This window comes from Zootoca vivipara, chromosome 8, assembly GCF_965207765.1.
Source record: "Zootoca vivipara chromosome 8, rZooViv2.hap1.1, whole genome shotgun sequence".
Lineage (NCBI taxonomy): Eukaryota > Metazoa > Chordata > Lepidosauria > Squamata > Lacertidae > Zootoca > Zootoca vivipara.
Window position 1 is genome coordinate 63,047,016 of NC_142591.1, and position 22,352 is coordinate 63,069,367.

At 41.5% G+C, this 22,352-nt stretch overlaps 1 protein-coding gene across 5 annotated transcripts in view; it reads right to left on the reverse strand.

The window, feature by feature from the left end:
• Window positions 1–4,112: 4,112 nt before the first annotated feature.
• Window positions 4,113–22,352, reverse strand: part of TRIQK (triple QxxK/R motif containing) — a 53,123-nt gene continuing 34,883 nt past the window's right edge. For all 5 annotated transcript variants that reach the window (XM_035125475.3, XM_088675684.1, XM_088675683.1 and 2 more), the window contains 2 exons: window positions 17,980–18,065; window positions 4,113–8,538 (listed from right to left, as the gene is read on the reverse strand). In XM_035125475.3, coding sequence (XP_034981366.1) covers window positions 8,425–8,538; window positions 17,980–18,065 — 200 coding nt within the window. In that variant the 3' untranslated portion in view covers window positions 4,113–8,424. The remainder of the gene's footprint in view (window positions 8,539–17,979; window positions 18,066–22,352) is intronic.

A 22,352-nucleotide genomic window follows, 5' to 3' on the forward strand; every position in this document is an offset into this window, starting at 1 on the left:
TACATATCCATTGAATATACACAGCTTCAATGAACCCAAGAGTGTTCATTGCAGAGCAGAGCAGAATCCAAATTCCTTGGATGCATGCAACCTGGATATTCCCGCAGAGATGCAGGTGCTTGTGGGCTATTATACTTGGTCTCTGTGTCTTCTGCTCGTGTTTCATTTGATTGGTTCTCTTTGTCAGCAGCTGCAACCAGTTCCATTCACGCTGCCAGCTTCAGCATAAACCAATTGCAAGATCAATTTTCACTTTGCTGCAGAGGAGTTGCAAGGCAGTAAAACCTGATCATGTGGCGTTTTCCATGTTACTAGCACATGTCATCTTGTTTGGCCCCGAGTGTTCCAAGTATATACATGCATGCGATGCGTATCATTCCCATAGAAAAAGACCCACTCTGGTTTCTCTTCAGATAGTATAAATCTTTTGCCTTTTACTGAAAAAGACCCACACTAGCACAGTGGAAAGAGGACCAGACCTAAGGAATCCAGAGTTCTCATCCCATCTTAGCTATGGCCCCACTATGTATGCCCTCAAGACAAATATATGTGCATGCATCTGTTTTTGAATCGCTTACATCTGTATCACACTCTTCCTCCAAATCCTTCAGGTCACCCACCTCACTATTCACATGCCTGAGAGTTATGCGCATTTCTGCTCTGCTTGTGAAAAGTTCTGTAGTCTAAAAGCTGACACCAACATTGCCTCAAGAAAACACATCAGCTGCACTACTCTTTGTTCACGCTAAAGAGTGTAAATGAGTGAAATGTTAATCAACAGGGTTGTTGTTGTTGTTTAGTCATTTAGTCATGTCCGGCTCTTCGTGACCCCATGGACCATAGCACGCCAGGCACTCCTGTCTTGCACTGCCTCCCACAGTTTGGTCAAACTCATGTTCGTAGCTTCGAGAATACTGTCCAACCATCTCGTCCTCTGTCGTCCCCTTCTCCTAGTGCCCTCAATCCCCCTTCATGGATCAATGCCTTGTCGTGGCGAAGGGGCTTGAATAACTCAGAGAAGCTATGAGCTATGCCATGCAGGGCCACCCAAGATGGACAGGTCATAGTGGAGAGTTTTGACTAAACGTGATCCACCTGGAGAAGGAACTGGCAAGCCACTCCAGTATCCCTGCCAAGAAAACTCCATGGACAAATCAACAGGGTTAGGTGATTTGAACTACAGTATAGGAAGGTAATAACAAAATGCATACTTTTTTTTAAAAAAAAATGTACTGTAATAAATTGTTGGGAAGGATTGTGTGTTTATCTGATACGGATAATTTACTATGGAATCTGTTTGCAATTAGTTACTATATATACAAAATTATGTCGCTATTATGATGATTGGGACAAGTTTGCTAGGAAATGCATTTCTCCCTTAAAACAACCATTCCTTAGGCTCACCTTCGAGCACACACATTCTGGCATAAATGTGCCATCCTTTAAGGCTTTCCTCTTGCTGTCGTGCCAGAAGCCTTTATAAATGTGAACTGAGATGCCACTATTTCCTGCTCAAAGCAAGGCTGTTTGTAACAACTGTCTCAAGAGTTCTCACCGGCTTAATGAGCTGGTAGCTGCTTGTTCTGGAAAGGCAGGCAATCATATGTCTTTATCTGTTCATTAATCTTAGCCATTCTCAAGCTGCTCTTCTCTGGCAATTCTTTACCTTTGTGCCGCATCGCCTCTCCCTCAAATGCCACTGAGTTGCGATAAATAAAAGTCGAGAGTTCCAGGGCTCTTTTGTAGCATTATTAAATCTAATAATGAATCCAAAATGTTGGCAACTTATCCTGAGAGGAGATTTCCTTATAATTGGATGTTGGTTTTTTGCCTCTGCCCCGTGTCATTTCAGGAGATAATGTCTTCAGAAAGCTGATCTATTGAGGTGTATCTCAATCTGACAATCTATTTGTCATCGAGAGATTACTCCAGGAAAGCAAGGCACACTAATTTAAGTGCAACTTCCAGCAGGTCCCCTATTGTGCTGCAAAAAGATGCCGTGGTAAACTGAGTGCTTGGCTTCAGAATTCATGAAATCAATTTTGTAAACATGGAAACTCAATGTGCAGCTGTCACACAGGGTACTCCAGGATAAATGTACTCTGGGATAAAGAGTACCCCAGGATAAATGGCTTGAGAACTTCAGCTCTAACGTGTCTATTAACCACTGTTTCATTGCTTGAATCCATAAATGAATAAATCCATTTCCTTACTGGGCTCCATAATGTCTGTTAAGAGCTCATTAAATGTTTCCAAAGAAATACTTGGTTGAAACAGTGGTCCTGGAAAAGGGTTTATCGAAGTTCAGTGGTGCCTCGCAAGACGAATTTAATTTGTTCTGTGAGTCAATTCGTTTTGCGAAAAATTCGTCTAGCAAATCCCATAGGAATGCATTGAAATTTATTTTATTTTATTGCCCATAGGAACGCATTAATTGAATTTCAATGCATTCCTATGTGAAACCGCGATTCGCTAGACGAATTTTTCACAAAACGAATTCGTCTTGCGAGGCAACCTCCGATCGCAAAACCCATTCGTCTAGCGAAAAATTCGTCTAGCAGGGCATTTGTCTAGCGAGGTACCACTGTACTAGGAGAATGTACTCTCTTTGGGGAGTATTGCTGTACCAATTGGGGGCAGAGTTTGGCAGGCCCTGCCGGTATTTGTTAACACGTGTGATTTCTCAAAGTGTGGGCGCTGACACCCCCCCCTCCCCGGAATGCTAAGATGAAGTCACAAGCTCTTGACCCATTAAAGCCTTAGGAATGATGCTTACAATTACATTAAAATGTTTATCCTCCATTCACTGAGATAGACACCACTTCAAATAGTCCAGGAAATAAAATAAACATCCCAAATGCTACTATTCAAAGATCTTGGGGAGTTGTGATGGGTGTGTGTGTATGTGTGTGTGTGGCTGTAAATGTGTTTTTGTTTTGTTTTTATGGGATGGCATTCAATTTCATTGTACTATCTAAAGTATCTACCATCTGTCTGTCTGTCTGTCTGTCTGTCTGTCTATCTATCTATCTCAATTCATTACCCTCAGGTGAGATGCTAGGGACCATTTGAAAATTAGCAGGGGTGGCTCTTTTCTGGGGGAAGGGCCAGAGATCCGCGATAGAACATCTGTACTGCATGCAGAATGACCCAGATTGGATTGAGAGACTTCTGCCTGAAACCCTGGAGAACCTCTGCCAATCAATATAGGCAATACTGACTATATGGACCAATGATCAAACTCAGTATAAGACAGTGTCCTATGTCCCCTTCCCTTTAACACTACAGATACTATATGTTACAAATGACTTAATAGAGTCAAGTTCAAATGGGTGAAATGGTTTATCTATTACAGTGGTACCTCGGTTTACAAACACGATTGGTTCCGGAAGTCTGTACTTAACCTGAAGCGTACTTAACCTGAAGCGAACTTTCCCATTGAAAGTAATGGAAAGTGGATTAATCCGTTCCAGACGGGTCCGCGGAGTACTAAAACTGAAAATACTCAAACCGAGGCATACTTAAACCGTGGTATGACTGTATTATTTTTTGGTCAAGAAACGTCTGGACTTATTAACAAGGCTTCTGTCTAAAACCAAAGGGCAAGTTTCCCTTCCTAAGTTCTTTTCCTGATTTCTGTAGACCCAACCATAACTGGCTAATGGCTGGTATAAAGGCTAAACACTTTGACCCTCCAAGTATGTTTACTAGAGATATGAACTTTCTTCCTGATATGTGTCCTTCGGATTGCAGCCTTAGCAATTCCTATTTTCAGGAAGTAAAGTGGAATGTTGATACATGAATTCACCTCCACAATTTCACCAAATTATTTTGGGGGGGTGAGGTAAACACAAAAAGGGGAAAAAATAGGACAGTGTTTTAATAATTATATGTTTGTCTTTGATTTAACATGCAAAGCAAACTGAATACAATTATCCAATAGCCCCCAAAGTTACAAGTTTTAAAGGCTATTGCAGCTCCCAGGTACTTGTCTGGTACTAGTAATTGCAGTGCTGCCCAAACTGGCAATAACTGATACTGTTGTCTCAACTGGGGACAGTAAACAGATTGGCCCATTTTTTAAAAAATAAAAAGGCTCCTACAATGTAACATTTCACAGTTGTGCATGTTTATTCATCCAAACAAGCTACAAAATAATGCTGAGGCATCTGTTTGAGAGACACTGGAACCTAACATTTTGGCTGTCTCTTCACAATTTTGGGATTCAGTAAACATTAGCAGAGAATGGTACTGGTTAAGGACATTGACTTACCATATAAAGTTCCTTTTCCCCTTCTTGGAAACATTTTAAATCTATGTGTTATTATATAAAACATGGCACACTGAGGATAAATTAAATGGTCACATAAAAAGATATGCATTCACAATATTATTTTTATTATTATTAGAGAGAGAGAGCCAGCTGCTGCCATGCCAAGCGAGGGTTTTTACCGGGTGGTGGGGCTCAGCTTGGGAGTTGCAGGGGGTTGCGCCAGTGTCACCCCCCTCCAGGGTGGCACCTGGGGCGACCCGCCCCCAACGCACCACCCTTGCTACGCCAGTGCCCCTAAACAATTTTTAAGAAAAAAAAGCACTGGGTACAAGGAACAAGGAACAATCAAACACCCCTCCACTCCCACCCCAAGGAAAGCTGGTGCCATGACAAATTGCTAGGCATTTGTCATGGCCCACACCCCTTGGAGCCCTATTATGCTCTGAAACTGCTTGGTTCTGCTACTCTTCCTCCTTGCTAGTCCTGCCTGTTCACCTGCCCTTTCTGGCATGCAAGCAATGACAAAAGGGAGGAGATGGAGAAGCAACATCCATTTCCCTTGGGCTCACTGTCAGGCTGGTGTGCAGGAACGTGAGTGGGCAGGGGTGCATTGAGGAGGAAAAGGAAGGACTATAGTCATCACTAGTGCACTATGCAAACACTTGATCTCATAATTCTTCCCCCACAGATGGGAGAAGTCATGCAGGCTGGGTGCCAAAGTGCAATGATGGTGCCAGTTCTCTAAGCTGCATGAACCAAGACCCCGGTTTGTTTATTGTTCCATTGAGAGGGGAACCTATACAAATAATCATAGCCATTTTATTCATTTGCCAATTTCATTCTCACAATTACAAGCAGAATTCACTACACACACAAAAAAAATGCCAGGAAGCATTCAGAACACTACCTCTCTCTCTCTCTTTTTGCAATTTCAGTCAAGTACCATATTATCATTTCTTTAGTCATAAAAAACCTGAATTATCCTGCCAAAAGAAGTAAAACTTTACATGTAAAGTCACCAATTTTTCAGTTTGGATTGATCTGCATTGTGTTTCCTGTTTTTGGAATGTTTTCATGTTATTATGTCTTTCAACTTGGATGCATTATAATAGTTGACTTTCAAAATCTTTATGACAAACAACAGCGAAAGAAACACCTATGATTTGGTCCACAGACTGAGCAGAGTAGCTTTATGGTCAGGATGTTAAAATGAATTTCAAGGCTTCAATAAACATATCAAACAATTCTCTATTAAGCTTCCATATCCTAATCAGCACAGGGCTTCTCTGATGCCCCATTAAAATGAATGAACCATGTGAACAGCATCATAAATTTCCCAACCATCAATTCTGCACAAATTCATCACAAGTAAAAAAAAATGTAGACCTTATCATATACTCAGATGCATTTTTTGTATTATCTATTTTTCCTTGGAGCTGAGGGTTTTTTTTTGGGGGGGGGGGACTTATACAGTATATTTAGAATTGTATCATACAAGAAAGTATGAAGGAGCCAGGGTGTTTCAAATTTACTGGGAATTTGTATGGGAAAGGTTTGCTAACCGCTATTTGAACTTATGAAAAATGACTGCCTAATTGCCAAAGAGATTTTTTTTAAAAAAACAACAAAACAACAACAACCAGCAACCATGTATCTTCCATGTTGATATTGCAAGAGCAGCAATGGTATAATTAAAACAGAATTTCAACTTTATATTAATGAAGCAATGCGCTAATTAAAATCAACATCGACTGAACTTTCTATTTACATTCGTTAAGATAGCCCAAGAGGCAAGGAACTCTGCTTCAGAGGCATATGTGAATGCTTGAGCTTCTGTCATCCAGGTGCCATTTCTGACAGAACACATGTGCCTTGAACAGTTGGCAATGAATGAAAAAGATGACTGCTGATATATATGCACAAAGGAGCCAGGGTGACACTGAAAATAAACTTCTTTTTTAAAAAAGGAATAGAAGGGTTCTTCTAAACAGAGAGGTTTGGCGTGTGATTCTATGTATAGATGTGCTACAATTACAAATTATTAAAGCATGCTTATTTGGGAAGTGTTTCTTCTGGCAACTCTTGATAATTTGGAAGCTTTGGAACGTAGAGCTTGATCAGAGTTGACTCCAAGTAGCTTTTACTGAGTCGAGGCTCTTCACATTCTATGCAAACATCCACTGAAAGCCACAGCAGAGAATGCTTTGATGGTATAGCATCTAGATCAAGGGAAGTAATAGTACCACTGTATTCTGCTCTGGTCAGACCTCACCTGGAGTACTGTGTCCAGTTCTGGGCACCACAGTTCAAGAAGGATACTGACAAGCTGGAACGTGTCCAGAAGAGGGCAACCAAAATGGTCAAAGGCCTGGAAACGATGCCTTATGAGGAACGGCTTAGGGAGCTGGGTATGTTTAGCCTGGAGAAGAGAAGGTTAAGGGGTGATATGATAACCATGTTCAAATATATAAAAGGATGTCATATAGAGGAGGGAGAAAGGTTGTTTTCTGCTGCTCCAGAGAAGCGGACACGGAGCAACGGATTCAAACTACAAGAAAGAAAATTCCACCTAAACATTAGGAAGAACTTCCTGACAGTAAGAGCTGTTCGGCAGTGGAATTTGCTGCCAAAGAGTGTGGTGGAGTCTCCTTCTTTGGAGGTCTTTAAGCAGAGGCTTGACAGCCATCTGTCAGGAATGCTTTGATGGTGTTTCCTGCTTGGCAGGGGGTTGGACTGGATGGCCCTTGTGGTCTCTTCCAACTCTATGATTCTATGATTCTATGATTCTAGACGAAGGTCCCACTGGGAGAGGGAAGAGCAGTGTAGTGACCCATCTGTTTCCATTAGCTCCAATCTTAAAATATTTGATTACACCTCTCTTGTCTGGTTCTTGGTTCTCTGATGGCCATACTTGAGCACAGTTTAATTTGCTGTTAGGAAATAAATCCAAGTATATCAACTTGTATGCCAATACCATAAATTACCTTTAATTATTTTCTCTGTAAAAATCTGCTTTCTTTGCAAATGGAAACTCAAGGTGGTTAACTCAAGGTGATCTTTGCAAATTAGTTTTTAAAAATCCCCATGAATTAAGACTGCTTGGTTGAAATTGACACTTGCAGAGGTTGCAACCAACCTATGCTACAATCCTATACAAACCTATCTGGGAACAAGTCCAATTGAACTCAGTAGGTCTTACCTATTCATTAATTGTCCATAAATTGTGATGTCCTGGTTAGCATCCTCTGGACTCCTTTGAGCTCTGGATCTTGGCATTGGGCTGTTTTGCAGTTAATAACAATGAGCGTGTTCCAGCCAACATCCAGCATTTTACAATCTCCTTATTCTAAATGGGATTTAAGCACATTTTACTCTCTTACTGAAATCAATGCAACCTATGTGTGTTTTTGCAGCATCATGCCCAATGGTGCAAGAAGGTACACTTGATGCATTAATATGGAGAAGATTGTGCTGGTCTAGTCGAATCCCTCTTCTCCAGCTTGTCTACACTTTTTGCTCGCAAAGTCAAAGTAAACCTTGGCATACTAATATTTGCTCTCACTAATTACTGGGTATGATCCAGCTATAGTTAAGCTCATTTAAATTCTCACTGGTATTGGTCTAAGAATTATACATATGCTTGAACCTTTCCTACTGCCTTTAATGCAACTTAACATCGTTAATAATGGAAGCATGCCCACAGACAGCACAGACAATGTAACTTCATCCAGTTCCATCCTATTTGGTTTCGGTTTGTCTTGTTCTTTGTGACTTCTACTTGTTGCCATCCTTTGAAAATAACAAATTAATTCCAAGATGAGTCCAGGGAAATCAGAGTCTGCCCTCCAACATGGTAATGCTCATAAATGTAGGAAACTATATTCCGGAATCAAATATTTTCCAGCTCAAATTATGAAACAAACTATGAAAAGGGTCTACATCACTCAATAAACCAGGCTGAATAACAGAGGTTTGGTCAATGGGCTTCATCATTAAAACCTGTAAGCCTTGCTACAATATTCTCATGAGTATCAAAAGTGTTCCAAAGTGTTCCAAACTTGTTCAAGTTATGGCCACCTCCATGAAGAGATGGCTTGTTCATCATAATCTTCTTTTCTAGAAAAGAAAAAGCTTGCAAAAAAAGACATCTGCTAGTTTTCATCTTGATCCAGTTCAAGGTCAACCTCTTCGGAAAGGTTAAGATAAAAGAAAGCATAACATGCCACCAGAAATACCAATATAGCTGCAAGGATGAGGCTGACTTCCTGTAGCAATGATAAGATAGGGGTTAAAAAAAGTTAGATATGTCATCATTTCAGTTTAATTAAGAACAAATGACATTTTTCATTTATAAATGCATTAACATTGTATGCAATTTACTCAACACATTGTGAATTCTCATGGTAGGAAACTTACCCTGTAATTTACTCAAGCACAGTTTGATGCCCCTCCTCATGCAAGGCCCCACTGTAAGATCAACAGCAAAGAGCTACAAGTTTACTTAACCAATGTCAAAATGCACTTTAAAAAACAACAACCATGAACAAACACCCTGACCAAATAATGATATAATCTAAATTGAAGACTACTATTGGTTTGTTGGTTTGTTTTACCACATGAGCAAACCTGGATGTGAGGGGCAAGGGATATTGCGAAGCCCCTCCCCTCCTGAGTTCCAGCCCAGCCCCGAGCGAGGCTGAAAAGAGGGAAAGCTCCAGCTCAAGTGGGGAAACAGGAAGTAGTGTCCAAGGCTCTGGTAGGGTAGAAGAGCCATCGTCCCAGGTGGGACAGGAAGGGGGAAGGAAGGGGGGCAGACCAGTCCCCCCAACTCCGGAACTTCGCAGAAAGCGTCGGGGGAAGAGGATGTGTCTTTGTAAATAGCACTGCCATCAGCACTGTAAATACTCAGCACCAATAAAAGATAAAATGCAGAGCTGTGTAGAGTCGTTACTCTGAAGTAGCCTATTCCGGCCACCGTGACACTAGCCTTCCCCATGATCTTGAAATTTCTAAAGGGCTTTCACATGGAAGATGGAGCAAGCTTGTTTTCTCCTGCTCTGGAGGCATGAAGCTACAAGAAAGGATATTCCAACTAAACATCAGGAATAACTTTCTGACAGCAAGAGTGGAACACGCTCCCTTCGGAGGTAGTGCACTCGCCTTCCTTGGAGGTTTTTATAATAATAATAATAATAATAATTTATTATTTATACCCCGCCCATCTGGCTGGGTTTCCCCAGCCACTCTGGGCGGCTTCCAACAGAAGTATTAAAATACAATAATCTATTAAACATTATAAAGCTTCCCTAAACAGGGCTGCCTTCAAATGTCCTCTAAAAGTCTGGTAGTTGTTTTTCTCTTTGACATCTGGTGGGAGGGCGTTCCACAGGGCGGGTGCCACTACCGAGAAGGCCCTCTGCCTAGTTCCCTTTAAGCAGAAGTTGGATGGCCATCTGTCATGGATGGGGTCCCTTCCAACTCTACAATTCTATGATTCGGTGGTTAACATGCATTAACAGTAAGGGCTAAAGTAGATGTGATATTAATGCATTTTTTATGTTTAACACACATACATCTTTATTAGCGTAAATACTGTAGCTGTGGGGGTGAAGAACAGCACAGGATTTTTGGAGGTGAAGAATTCAATCCCTTTTCCCCTGCCACTAATCTGATGACAACCCCCAGCCCTCAAGCTACTGCTTTGGCCAACAACTTCTATGAAGGCCAACAGGACCAACCACTCGGGTGAGGCTGGGGCTTTTCACTGGAATCACAGCAGAAGCAGAGGCTTCATTTCTCTCTCTTCATCCACTGTGGCCCTAATCTTGTTCAACCCCCCCCCTTTTTTTTTCAAACTGCACATTTTTAAAAAGTGCATTTAAAGTCGCTTCTAGTCTGGTTATCAGTACTGAATCTGGTGACCATGAGGCTAAAGAAGAAAGATTACTGTATAACAGGCTTAGCAAGCTTTTTGCCCAGGACTCTGAAGAGGGACAGAATTCACAGAGTACTTTAAAGGTATCCAAGTGCGCGCCAGCAGCATCACACATTTTTAACAGCACCCTCTCCCTAGGCAATATGTGTGAACTTTGAAAGTTCCCTATCTTTTCTGGGAGCTGGGAAGCAACCTACCATACCGATTTTAAAAAATGTTAAGGAACCCCCCCCCAAGGCACTTGGAACTTATTCTGTAAAATGAGCTTTACAGCTCTCTAAATTATAGCCCATGTCTCAAACTTACTGCAGGAAGAATGTGGGGCAGGTGGACAAAGACCAGGGCTCTTCCACCTTCTGAAAAGACTATTTAAAGCTAAGAGCCATTGTACCCACGCAGTTTCATCTAATGCTGGAAGGCTGTGACCTGACACAACGAGGACTGGCTCTAGGGTTGACATGCATAAATGAGGCCTTTGGGAGGACATCTTCCTCATTTGAACGGCATACATAATTAAGGCCTCTCTCACACATACGTGTTTGCACATTGTGTAACTCGAGCCTACTTTATATCTTTGAGCTGGATTTAATGATTTTCACGTAGCATGCAAGCTCTCTCTCTCTCTGCAAGCACTTCTGAAAGTACTCACATCAGAGAAAGCAAAATAGTGTCACCCCGAGAAAGAGTTAACGTTCCTCTGTCAATTCCCCCCCCCCAATCGCAAACTCCTCTGGAACACACTTCATTTGCATTTACATGAATCCGCTTTATATTTTATCAGTATTTCATATCCATAATTCAGTACATGCCACCGCATACACTTTTCAAATATTATCGCTTCTTCGGGCAAAGATTTCTCAGTGGATTGTCATTCTGCAGGTAGCAGAAATTTCCTCTTCCACACAAATAATGTGACTCACAGGTTTGAAAAAACAACGCCATTTAAAAACTGCTGGCATGCTTTCGTTCCCAACCCATAATTATAAGGATCGTCAGGTTAGTCTAAACTTTGGAAACTTCTCTTGGTTTTATCTAATGGAATTTCAAAGAAAATAGCTATGTAAAATTTGTTTTCAGAAAGAAATGGGAATAAAAAAGAAAGAAAGCGATGGGGGACTGCAGGCACATGTCTTCTCTATGTCAAAATGCAATGGTCATATTAGGCAGAATCCATTCATTTTCTTGTATCTACTACAGTTGTGCTCCTAGACCAGGCACCCCCAAACTCGGCCCTCTAGCTGTTTGGGGACTACAATTCCCATCATCCCTGACCCCTGGTCCTGTTAGCTAGGGATGATGGGAGTTGTAGTCCCAAAACAGCTGGAGGGCCGAGTTTGGGGGTGCCTGGTCTAGGAGCACAACTGTAGTAGATACAAGAAAATGAATGGATGCCTGTCCTAGACCTACCTGGGCCCAGCCATACTGCTTAAGGGGCTGCTGGGCAAAATTACCTCAGGTAACCCCACTCTCTGGGTTGTTCATAGTCTTCTGATTTCCTCTATCCTTCCTTGCTCTCCTCCTCAGCTTCTTCTTTCTTGCAATCTGATAATTAGGGGCAGTAGAGAAGAAAGGAATGAGCACCCTTCTCTTTACTTTGTCAAAAAAAATGGGGGAAATCTGCTATACTCCAGAAGGTTAGAGAATAATCCAGAACATACTTAGTGAGGCAGGGCATGCAGGTCACTGCAGGAGGAAGGAAGTTCTTGCAAAAATGGCCTCCCTCATTTTTCTGCTGACAAATTCCCATCTGGCAGCTGACAATCACCATTGGATGCTACCCTATGTAACAAGCACTGCTTGTTTTTAAGGGGAAAGTGTGACAGAACTAAATAAATTCACAGTAAGGATGCTGACTCTATTTTTTTGTTGAGTAACAGAAAATCATTTCTGATTTGCAGCATAAGATAAGGCGTTTGCAGAGTAGCCGGATGAATCCTTTGCATCTGTCTTTGCAGATAGGGCAGATCCCCTGGCTTAAACTAACTTTTATCAGAAGAAAGACCAAGGAGCTGAGGGAAATGGGAGTTAGAAGAGATGGCTGTGTTCTACCTTCGCTGCTGGAGGCAGTAAGCCTCTGAATACCAGTTTGCTTGGAATCAGAAGTGAGGAGAGGGCTGCTGCACTCAGTTCCTGCCTGTGGGCTTCACACAGACATCTGGACTTGACAGGCCATTGGCCTGATGCCTTTCTTTTAACAGGAAAACTATTTACGCATGGAGAGGTTTTAATAGACATAGGAAAGCACATAAATTTTGCAGTCTACCACAGTCATCCTGCTTCAACAACACAGAGTCAAAAACACTGGATATTTATTGCCCACAAGTTACTGTGTTGACATTATCAACAAAAGATAAAAATCACTCATTGGGGAAATTAAAAAGTATTAAATGGCAATGACTAAATGAAAGTTTGTTACTTTCAATCCAGCATAAAAATGATAGGCAATCAAAATGTGACAGGATAGACTAATTAGCATGCCAGTTTTGAAATTAAAAGTACCCTACTGGGGTTGGTTTAGAAAAGTTTAGGGCCCGTTTCAAAGTAAGGGGGGGAACCATACATTTTTTTTAAAGAGCAAAGTTTGTGCAAAATGCCATCCCTGGTGAAAACTCAACCTGTCTACCTGGGTAAATAATAGGAAAATAAGCAATAATCAAGATGATGATTATTTTAAGAATAATGTTTAATTAAATTAGTGTTTCTGAAACTCCATGAAATAAAAATGTTGTTCTAAGCTTAATTGATCTTCTGTGCCCGCCAAATCTAAAAACTTTGTATTAAGCTCCTAAATAGTCTACCTTATTCTTCATATGTTAATATGTTCAGTTCCTACTGCTCCAACTTACTGCTGCCTCAAATGTGATGAATCTATTTTCAATATGGATCTTTCCTTCAGTATAGATAGGGAAATGACTGCAAGTTGTGTATATGTTACCACAGGTTGCTTATAAATATAGCCCGTAGAAATATTGTACTGGCATGCTGGCAGAGAATGCAAAACCCTGAACCTGGCATTTAGATCACAGGCATTTGATTTTACACCATTGTTCAGGCTGGACAATGAGGTCCAGCTCTGAGGGCCTTCTGGCGGTTCCCTCCCTTCAAAGTGAGGTTAAAGGGAACCAGGCAGAGGGCCTGCTTGGTAGTGGCACCCACCCCGTGGAACGCCCTCCCATCAGATGTCAAAAAAATAAACAACTATCTGACTTTTAGAAGACATCTGAAGGCAGCCCTGTATCAGAAAGTTTTTAATGTCTGATGTTTTACAATTTTGTATGTGCTGTAAGCCGCTCAGAGTGGCTGGGGAAACCCACCCAGATAGGCAGGGTATAAACAATTATTATTATATCATCATCATCATCATCATCACCATCATCATCATCATCATCATCATTTTAATAGTTAGGTTTAAGGATACCCAGGTCCTTGCACAGGTTGTATGAGCTAACGTGCATTGTGGGAGTTGAATTTAAGATACCAGGGACTGCTGAATTTAGAGACTGTTTGGATTAACCCATTCCTAGGGGTCAGCAAACTTTTTCAGCAGGGGGCGGTCCACTGTCCCTCAGACCTTGTGGGGGGCCGGACTATATTTTGAAGGGGAAAAAAAGAATGAATTCCTATGCCCAACAAATAACCCAGGGATGCATTTTAAATAAAAGGACACATTCTACTCATGTAAATACACGCTGATTCCCGGACCATCCACAGGCCGGATTATAAGGCGATTGGGCCGGATCTGGCCCCCGGGCCTTAGTTTGCCTACCCATGGGCTAGACTTTCATAACACAGCAAGTTGGTTCAAATGCAACATTCCCAGTCTCCCAAAGCAAAGTTTCAAGAACCAAGAACATGCTACAGGCTTACATCCGCCCTCCTTCTACTTCCTCCTCTTTTCAGTTACTCATATCCAGTTATTTCCTCTTTAACACAAACCATAATTTGCTGCAATATCCAAACTAATAAGCTGTTTTTCCTCCCTTATACTCCAAAGAGCTAAAACATAACCAAGCCATGCTTTGCAATTCTGGTTTAGAGGGCAAGTATAAACCATTATTTTTCAGGTTTTGATGTCAAGGTAACTTATAGGTAAAGGTAAAGGACCCCCAGGCGGTTAAGTCCACTCAAAGGTGACTATGGGGTGTTGCGCTCAGCTCGCTTTTCAGGCCAAGGGAGCAGGCGTTCATCTGCAGACAGTTTTTAGGAGCTTAATACATGCTCCAGAAGCAGCATGACTGAACTGCTTCTGGAGCAATGGGACACCATGACAGAAGCCAGAGTGCATGGAAACGTTTCCCACCACAGCGGTACCTATTTCTCCACCTGCACTGGTATACTTTCGAACTGCTAGGTTGGCAGAAGGTAATATTTTGCTCTCATCTGGACACAAACTGAACCTGAGGACATGAGGGCAGGGAGACATCTGGAAATGGCTTGCTCATGCAACACTAAACCATGGTTTAACTTTACATCAATACTTCAAGAAGCTTGCTTCTCATTCAGTTGCCAATCAAGTTGTACAATCAAGGGTCCAGAAATCGTGTGAGGAAAGTGCATATATGACTCAAACCTATGCTTCAACACTGAAAACACAACACTGAAGTATAATTCTGCTTCTGCAAGATTTCCTTTAATTCTCATTAACAATTTGCATAGCACTTTTTACATGCCACGTGCTGCACAATCTATCTTCTTTAACTACCATTGTCCAGTCAGGGTAAAGTACACCTATTTTACTGAAGTTGAAAAATAGTTCTTTCCCTGCAGCTCTGCTGGGAATTCTTTATATGCTTTTTATGTTATATTTGCTGTTGTTCTGCTTGCTATTGTTTTGCTATGTTAGTATGAAACTGTTACTATGATACTTTGCTGTGTTATTATGAAATTGTTTTAGTAGCATTTGAAATGTGCTCCTGTGTTGTTGCTGTTTTGTAAACCACTTTGAGCATGATTTTTTTGTGTGGAAAAGCACTATACAAATCTAAAGAATGAACAAATGAATTCAAGCCTCCAATGTATGCATTGTTTGAGGCTATCCTCAACCCTATGCTGTGAGGCCACTTGTCTTGATAGCTCTGTTGGTGGATCATGAGACTCTTAATTTCAGGGTTGTGGGTTCGAGCCCCATATTTGACAAAAGATTTCTGCATTGCAGGGGGTTGAACTAGATGACCCTTGTGGCCCCTTCTACGATGTAAAATTAAATCAGAAAGGTAAAATTAAATCAGAAAGGGACAGAGAAAATTGCATAACTTGATAGGTTAATAACCTGCCTTTTAAACAAACAACAAAAAAGGCAATCTATTCCCCCCCCCCATTAACACCTGACACACTGCACTAACTGAGGAGACGATGTTGTGAAAGCAGACCACATTGTGTGGCAATGCTTGATCGAGATCAGCTATCAGAGAGCAAAAAGAAACCACTGTTTCGTGATTATAATAGCAAATTTTGGAAGACAACCAAATACATCATCTGGCGGCTCAACAGCTGTTACAGCATGGTAGTAATACCTTGCCATTTGCTGTAAGCTATAACTTGGGGAGGGGGGAATTGATTTCTCATATGCCAGAAACAAGGAAATGTACTTCTTTGAACATTACTGACATTCTTCTCATTAGGAATAGCTCATTTTTGCATCTCTTTTTCCTGATCTGCATCCTTCCCTCAGCATGGGTTGCTAAGATGATTTTATGCTAATTTATTTTGAACCAAAAATAAATCGACAGGAAAGTATTGGAAGCAATTTAAACAAACTACATATGTTTAGCCAAACTCTACAACAGGGTCATGTGTGGGTGTGAAAATATTATAAATATCCTTCATATTATTATTTATCACCTTCACTTGTTCACCTTCCTTTCTTTAAGCTTTAAAAACAGGAAGTTCCAAAATAATTTTGAGTCCACCAGCTTCTTTGCTGGGTCATAAGAGAAGGCAATAGTTTTCCATGCTGGACAGAAAGATGAAAACTGTAGGCTGGATATCAGTTCTATGTATTTATGACAAAACTGTAACTATTTACAGTTACATCTATACAAAAAATGGTCATCAGTCAGGGTTGTGTGTGTGCGTGTGTGATAGGTGACTGTACTTGCCATACATGCCGGTTCCAGGAAGCTGAGGCACTATGGGCCCGCTCTATGGGGTTGTGTTTTTTTTGAGGGGGACAGTCCCTCCCCTTCTAAAAGCTGGGCACGGAGGGACATTAGGACATCACACAATGTAGCTCATGTGGCACCAGTACATTGTGCAACATCACACATGCGGCGTCAGAACGTTGCGTCAGGCTCCCTTCAGTGTGCTTCAGAAGATGGAGTTTCTGTCACTCACCAGTTAGGAAGAAGAGGAAGAAGAGTTTGGATTTGATATCCCGCTTTATCACTACCCGAAGGAGTCTCAAAGTGGCTAACATTCTCCTTTCCCTTCCTCCCCCACAACAAACACTCTGTGAGGTGAGTGGGGCTGAGAGACTTCAAAGAAGTGCGACTAGCCCAAGGTTACCCAGCAGCTGCATGTGGAGGAGCGGAGACGCAAACCGGGTTCACCAGATTACGAGTCTACCGCTCTTAACCACTACACCACACTGGCTCTAGGAGTTCGGGCAGCTCATATTTTGCTGCCTGTGGAAGCCATTTTGTGCTGGCACCCATGGCACTTTTATCAAAGCATTGTGGGGTTTTTAACCAAAGAAAGCAATGATGTGCAATAGTAATGAAGACTACAATCCTACGCACAGTTCTTTGGGATTATAGCCTGCTGGGACTTAACTGCTGAATAGATATGAGCCAAACTGGGATAGCTCATTTGGTAGAGCATGAGAGACTTCACCTCAGGGTCATGGGTTTGAGCCCCACATTGTGCAAAAGATTCCTGCATTGCAGGGGGTTGGACTAGATGATCCTCGGGATCCCTTCCAGTTCTCCAAGTCTATTATTCTATGCTGTAAAGCAGGCATCCCCAAACTTCGGCCCTCCAGATGTTTTGGACTACAATTCCCATCTTCCCCGACCACTGGTCCTGTTAGCTAGGGATCATGGGAGTTGTAGGCCAAAACATCTGCAGTTTGGGGATGCCGGCTGTAAAGCATTCACTGTGTGCCTATGGGAGTTGTTTTAAAAAAATTATTCCATGACACACAGTAGTTGACAAGAAGCTTTTAAAAAAATATATATATGCTGCCTATCGAAATTACTTTGCAGCTTTATTCTATGCACCCTGCATACACAAGGAGAGGATGGCATCCCCGAAGGAGTTTTTCATAACAGACCCCAAGTAGCATCTTCGCTGGATAGAGACCTCTTCGCCCTGGCCTTTGACAGTGAAGGTATTTTGTCTTGTGGGATCCATCTCTTTTGTTGAATTTATACCCATCTGTTGCCTTTGGAATGGCTTTCCATGTTTTATAATTGGAATGGTTTTACAATTGCATATTTCATTGTTGCAACTTGCCCTAGGACTTTATGGTGGCGTAGGGGCGAGAGATCTTAAAAACAGGTAAAATGAAGCTTAATTCATAAATAACAAAATGGGACTGATTCCTAAGCAAAGCTGTGTCAGATTGCAGCCCCCGAGTTTCAGTTATTCCAGCTTGGCTGTAGGTTAACGCAAAAGAAATCAGTCATGAATATTTTAGATGCTGGCATTCCACTTAGGGTTTTGAAGTGTCATAAACAATATCTTTCAAAGATCAATATTCACACAGGACATCTATGGGGAAAAGAAACTCAACATCTCTAGGATGTCGGTGTAAGCTATCAGTTAGATATACCTTCATTCCTGGCGCAGTTTTCTTGGCCTCTGCTTTTAATCTTGTTGCTTTTAACATTGGCCTGGTTTTCTTGTAATCTTGTTTTCCTATTGAGGGGGGGGGGAGAGAAAAAAAAAACAGTTATTGAAAACACACCATAGTAAATGAGGGACAATTATTTTAATGTTTGCAGCATATCCAAATTTTCCTTTACAAAGCACAAAAAGGCCACTGTATGTTAGAGCTGCTTGCAGAGTGACAAACTTTGAAATGTTTGCTCTAATAGGGAATACATATGACAGTATGATTTGAGCAATTTATTATTTATACATGGGCGGCATAAAAGACTGATGCTATGCCACATCATGCCACGTCCAAATGTAGAAAATTTAAAAAGGGAAAGCCCATGATGAGAAAAGTTTGACGCAATTGAGAACAATTGTGCATACTATTTGCATGGATTGTGGGGTTAATTAGGCATAAGATAAAACTCTTACTTTTTCCGAGACAATTTTCAAGAGTTCGTAACCACTCCGCTTGTAAATTGGAAGGTTATTAGGCCTCCGCCCGAATTCAGTTCTAGAAAAAATAAAAGGCAGGCCCTGCCTAGTAATAACAGGTTTTGACCATGTTGAAATTGTTTTCATGCCTCATGTCACAAGACTGCATTATGGCGGTTGGCTGGCCGATCAGTGTTAGATTAGCTGAAAGCTATGCTTTGCAACCTTGTAGTCATTAAGGGCTCTGATCTTAAGCAAATGCATTCAGGACTACTGCTAGGCCAATGCTTGAGAGGTTTAGTTTCTGATGCTAAAGTTACTGTTTTGGGAAGGGGGGGGAACTTACCTTCCATACTTATGGACATTTTTACTGCCTTTTTAGTTTTCCTACTCTGCTGTGGCCTGAGTGCCAAAACAGATCAACAAACCAACCTCGAATGGGCTTTTTCACTCTCGTGGGCAGAGCCACACCTTAAAGCACATGACTACCCCAAAGAATCCTGGGAACTGTAAGGGTGCTGAGAATTATAGCTCTATGAAGGGGAAACTGCAGTTCCCAGGTTTATTTGCTGGAGAGGGGAGCATCCATGTGTGGTGTGACCACCTGGGAGCATGTGGTGAACATTATAAAGCCATGTAGCCATATAGCTAATTAGACATGGCTATAGGATGATGCCACTGAGGGCAAATGAAGCCCCACCATCACCACCAGTTTCGGTGAGTGGGCAAAGAAGGAACTTATCCCCTTTGCCCCTCCAGTTGTTCAGATGACTTGGGGCAGAATGCGGGTGAATCTACAAAAGATGTACACCACCACCCCGATCCCAGTGTGCGTTCAGGAAAATGCCTGAATGATGCTTTGGTCTCTCGGTTGCACTGTGCTCCCACTCTTCCTGTGCAAGAGTTTTCTCGTCCCACAATTGTGCCCAACATGTGGTTGCTTCGGCAGGAGATGAGGAGGAGAGGTGACAATGCATAGGTGAACTATGGAACTCCCTCCCACAGGAGGCAGTGATGGTCACCAACTTGGATGGCTTTAAAAGAGGTCTGGACAACTTCAAAGGCTTAGCAGTGGCTACTAGCCACAATGGCATACACTTCTGAATACCAGTTGCTGGAAACCACAGGAGGGGAGAGTGCTCTTGTGCTAGGATCTTGCTTGAGGGTTCCCCACAAGCACCTGGTTGGCCACTGTAAGAACAGGATGCTGGACTAGATAGGCATTGGGCTAATCCAGCTGACTCCTATGTTCTTATGACACTAGGAGAAGGAATAAAACTATGGCCTCACCCCTCACTGTACAAACACATGCTCTACATGTGAGTAACACATAAACAAGGCTTATGTTTTCTCTCTGGTATTGGAGGTGCAAGTTGTTGTTGTTGTTGTTGTTGATGATGATGTTGTTTTGTCTTTAAACAACTCCCAGTCCATAAAAAAATATCTTTGATTAGGGGAAACATTTTCCTTACTGAGAAGACTCAAGGCGGATTTCTCTGGTGATCTGTACTATACCAGAGAAGTGGTGGAGATTTCAAAGTCTAATGCATGGGAAAAATTGTTCTTTTCTCAGAGGAAAGTATGGTCAGCATGGAATAAGGGGGAAAGAGTTTACATGACTAGAGCTCCCCACCAGTCATTATGATATTACCATGTGCTATGCAATAGTAAAGGACCTGTCAGAATTTCCATTATGAATTGACTGAATTTATATGCTCGTAAAAATTCACTCCAGGGTGAAACTTGGCTTAAAAATATATCTGAACCTGTAATACTGTTTGGAGCCAATTTCAACTAAGACATGCAGCTGCTAAAAACTTTTACTTGCGAACAAACTGCAGACATTTATTCACATGGGGCTTTGAACACAGATTTATAAGACTTTAAGAAGAAAACAAGGGGAAAATAATTGTTTCACTTCAAGATCTCAGAAAGTCTGAAATATACTCTCATGTCTACACTGAAAATGAAAGGTGGGACAACTAAGATGTGATTTACGTACATCACAGAGACCTGCTGTTTCTAGAGATCAGCCAAAATTAAATAGGTGAGGCTTTGGGAAAGCAGAGGGAATGGTGTAGATGAGCTCTCCTATTTGCTTGGCATTTCCTCAGAGTAAATATGTGTACAACTTTACTGTAGATATTATGGAGTGTAGCAAGATGCAATGGGTGAAAAGCAGAAGAGCTCAAGTATATAGATGATAAGGATGTTGATAAAATGTTAGAAGAGGATTCATTCATCTTCCCTTTCCCCTGGGTTTAGGATCTAATTTATCTTGTGGGTTTTAGGGACAATGAACTAATATACATAGCCAGAAATTCACTCTGACTTTAGACCAATGTGCGCTACAACTAGCTAGATGGTGAAGTGACCATCTGATTGCCCTGTCTTGGAAACCATTTCTAATTTTATTACTCGGTTGCCTGAATAACTTTTACCATTCACTTCATCTGGCTTTGCCATGCAGCCAACTACAAAGTGCAGTGGATTGCCCACCAAGCATAAACATGGAGAGCCAGGCATCCTTGCCCTCTCAATAAGCCACTCGTCTTTGAGGCAAATATGTGGTGCAGAGCAATTGTATGCAGGTACCATTTCTGCAACCATGTAAACTTCACCAAACCCATGACTGTAAGTGCAGTTAAAGTGGGGTGGCATGTGACTTGTGTCATAGAAAAGATTACATGGATTAAGTGCACATCAGAGTGCATCAAAAGTAGAGGCAACAATGGATTATTATTATTATTATTATTATTATTATTATTATTAGCATCATTATGCTCTAAGAATAACCAGTTCTTTCTCAACAAAGAAAGTTTATCGATCCTCTTCAAGATTATATTCTAGCAACTACCCATTCCAGAGGAGAACCATGAGCAGAAATAGGACTGCGTCTGAGAAAGTGGCTTTAAGATTTCAAATGAACTGAATTCAATGATCTATGTGACTGTTTCCCTGAAACTTACCTTGGTGCAAGTTAACAGTGACAATATTTGCAGGCTGAAATTGAAGTCGATATTAACAACTGAAACTCTCTTTATTGCAAACAATCTATTTTAATAATGACTCTCCAGCTGGTAAGTCTCCAAAACAAAGCATCTGTGATTAATTTACCACTCTCCTTGCTAAATGCTATAGCCAGAAGAGAAAGTACATACCAGAGAATACAAGTCTGAATCAACTGTGTGTAAAAATTTACAAAGGACATCTGTTAAGTCCTTGGTAATGAAAACCACATTTTAGTATTGGACTTTTTAAAAACACCTCTTTAAACAGCTGAACTCCCCCCCCCCCAAAAAATCCCAAGATAACCACCTGTACTGCAAAAATGGCATATGCGCCCCAAAAGTTGCCACCTGAAATATCTAGTTTATATAAGCAATGCAAACATCTTTGACCATTGCTAGCTGGAATGTAAATTCACGTTAATTTAAACTAGCAACAATTATAGTGGAGGATATTTTCAGAGCTGAAGGTGGCATGAAAGGGGTGATGGATGCTGTTCATGGTATATACGTATACTTACCCTTGTTTTGCAGGTTTTTGAACTGTTTGGTCACCATCTAAGGGCCTCCTCGGAGCAATACCTCAAAGAGAGATTCGATGTGGGAACATGGGTGAAGGTCTTTGTGGGGTAGTCCCACACCTATGAAATGGTCTCCCCCTGACCCGTGAGGCCTGTTGGTGCATATGGCGCAACCACCCCGCTTTGAGTGGGACACCCCAGATTTACAGAATCTTTAGGTCTACATCAAGAAGAGGTGGCAAGAATACACAGAGGAATTATACCAGAAAGATATGGAGCTCTCATACACCCCAGGTAGTGTGGTTGCTGACCTTGAGCCAGACATCCTAGAGAATGTTGTCTAATGGGCCTTAGAAAGCACTGCT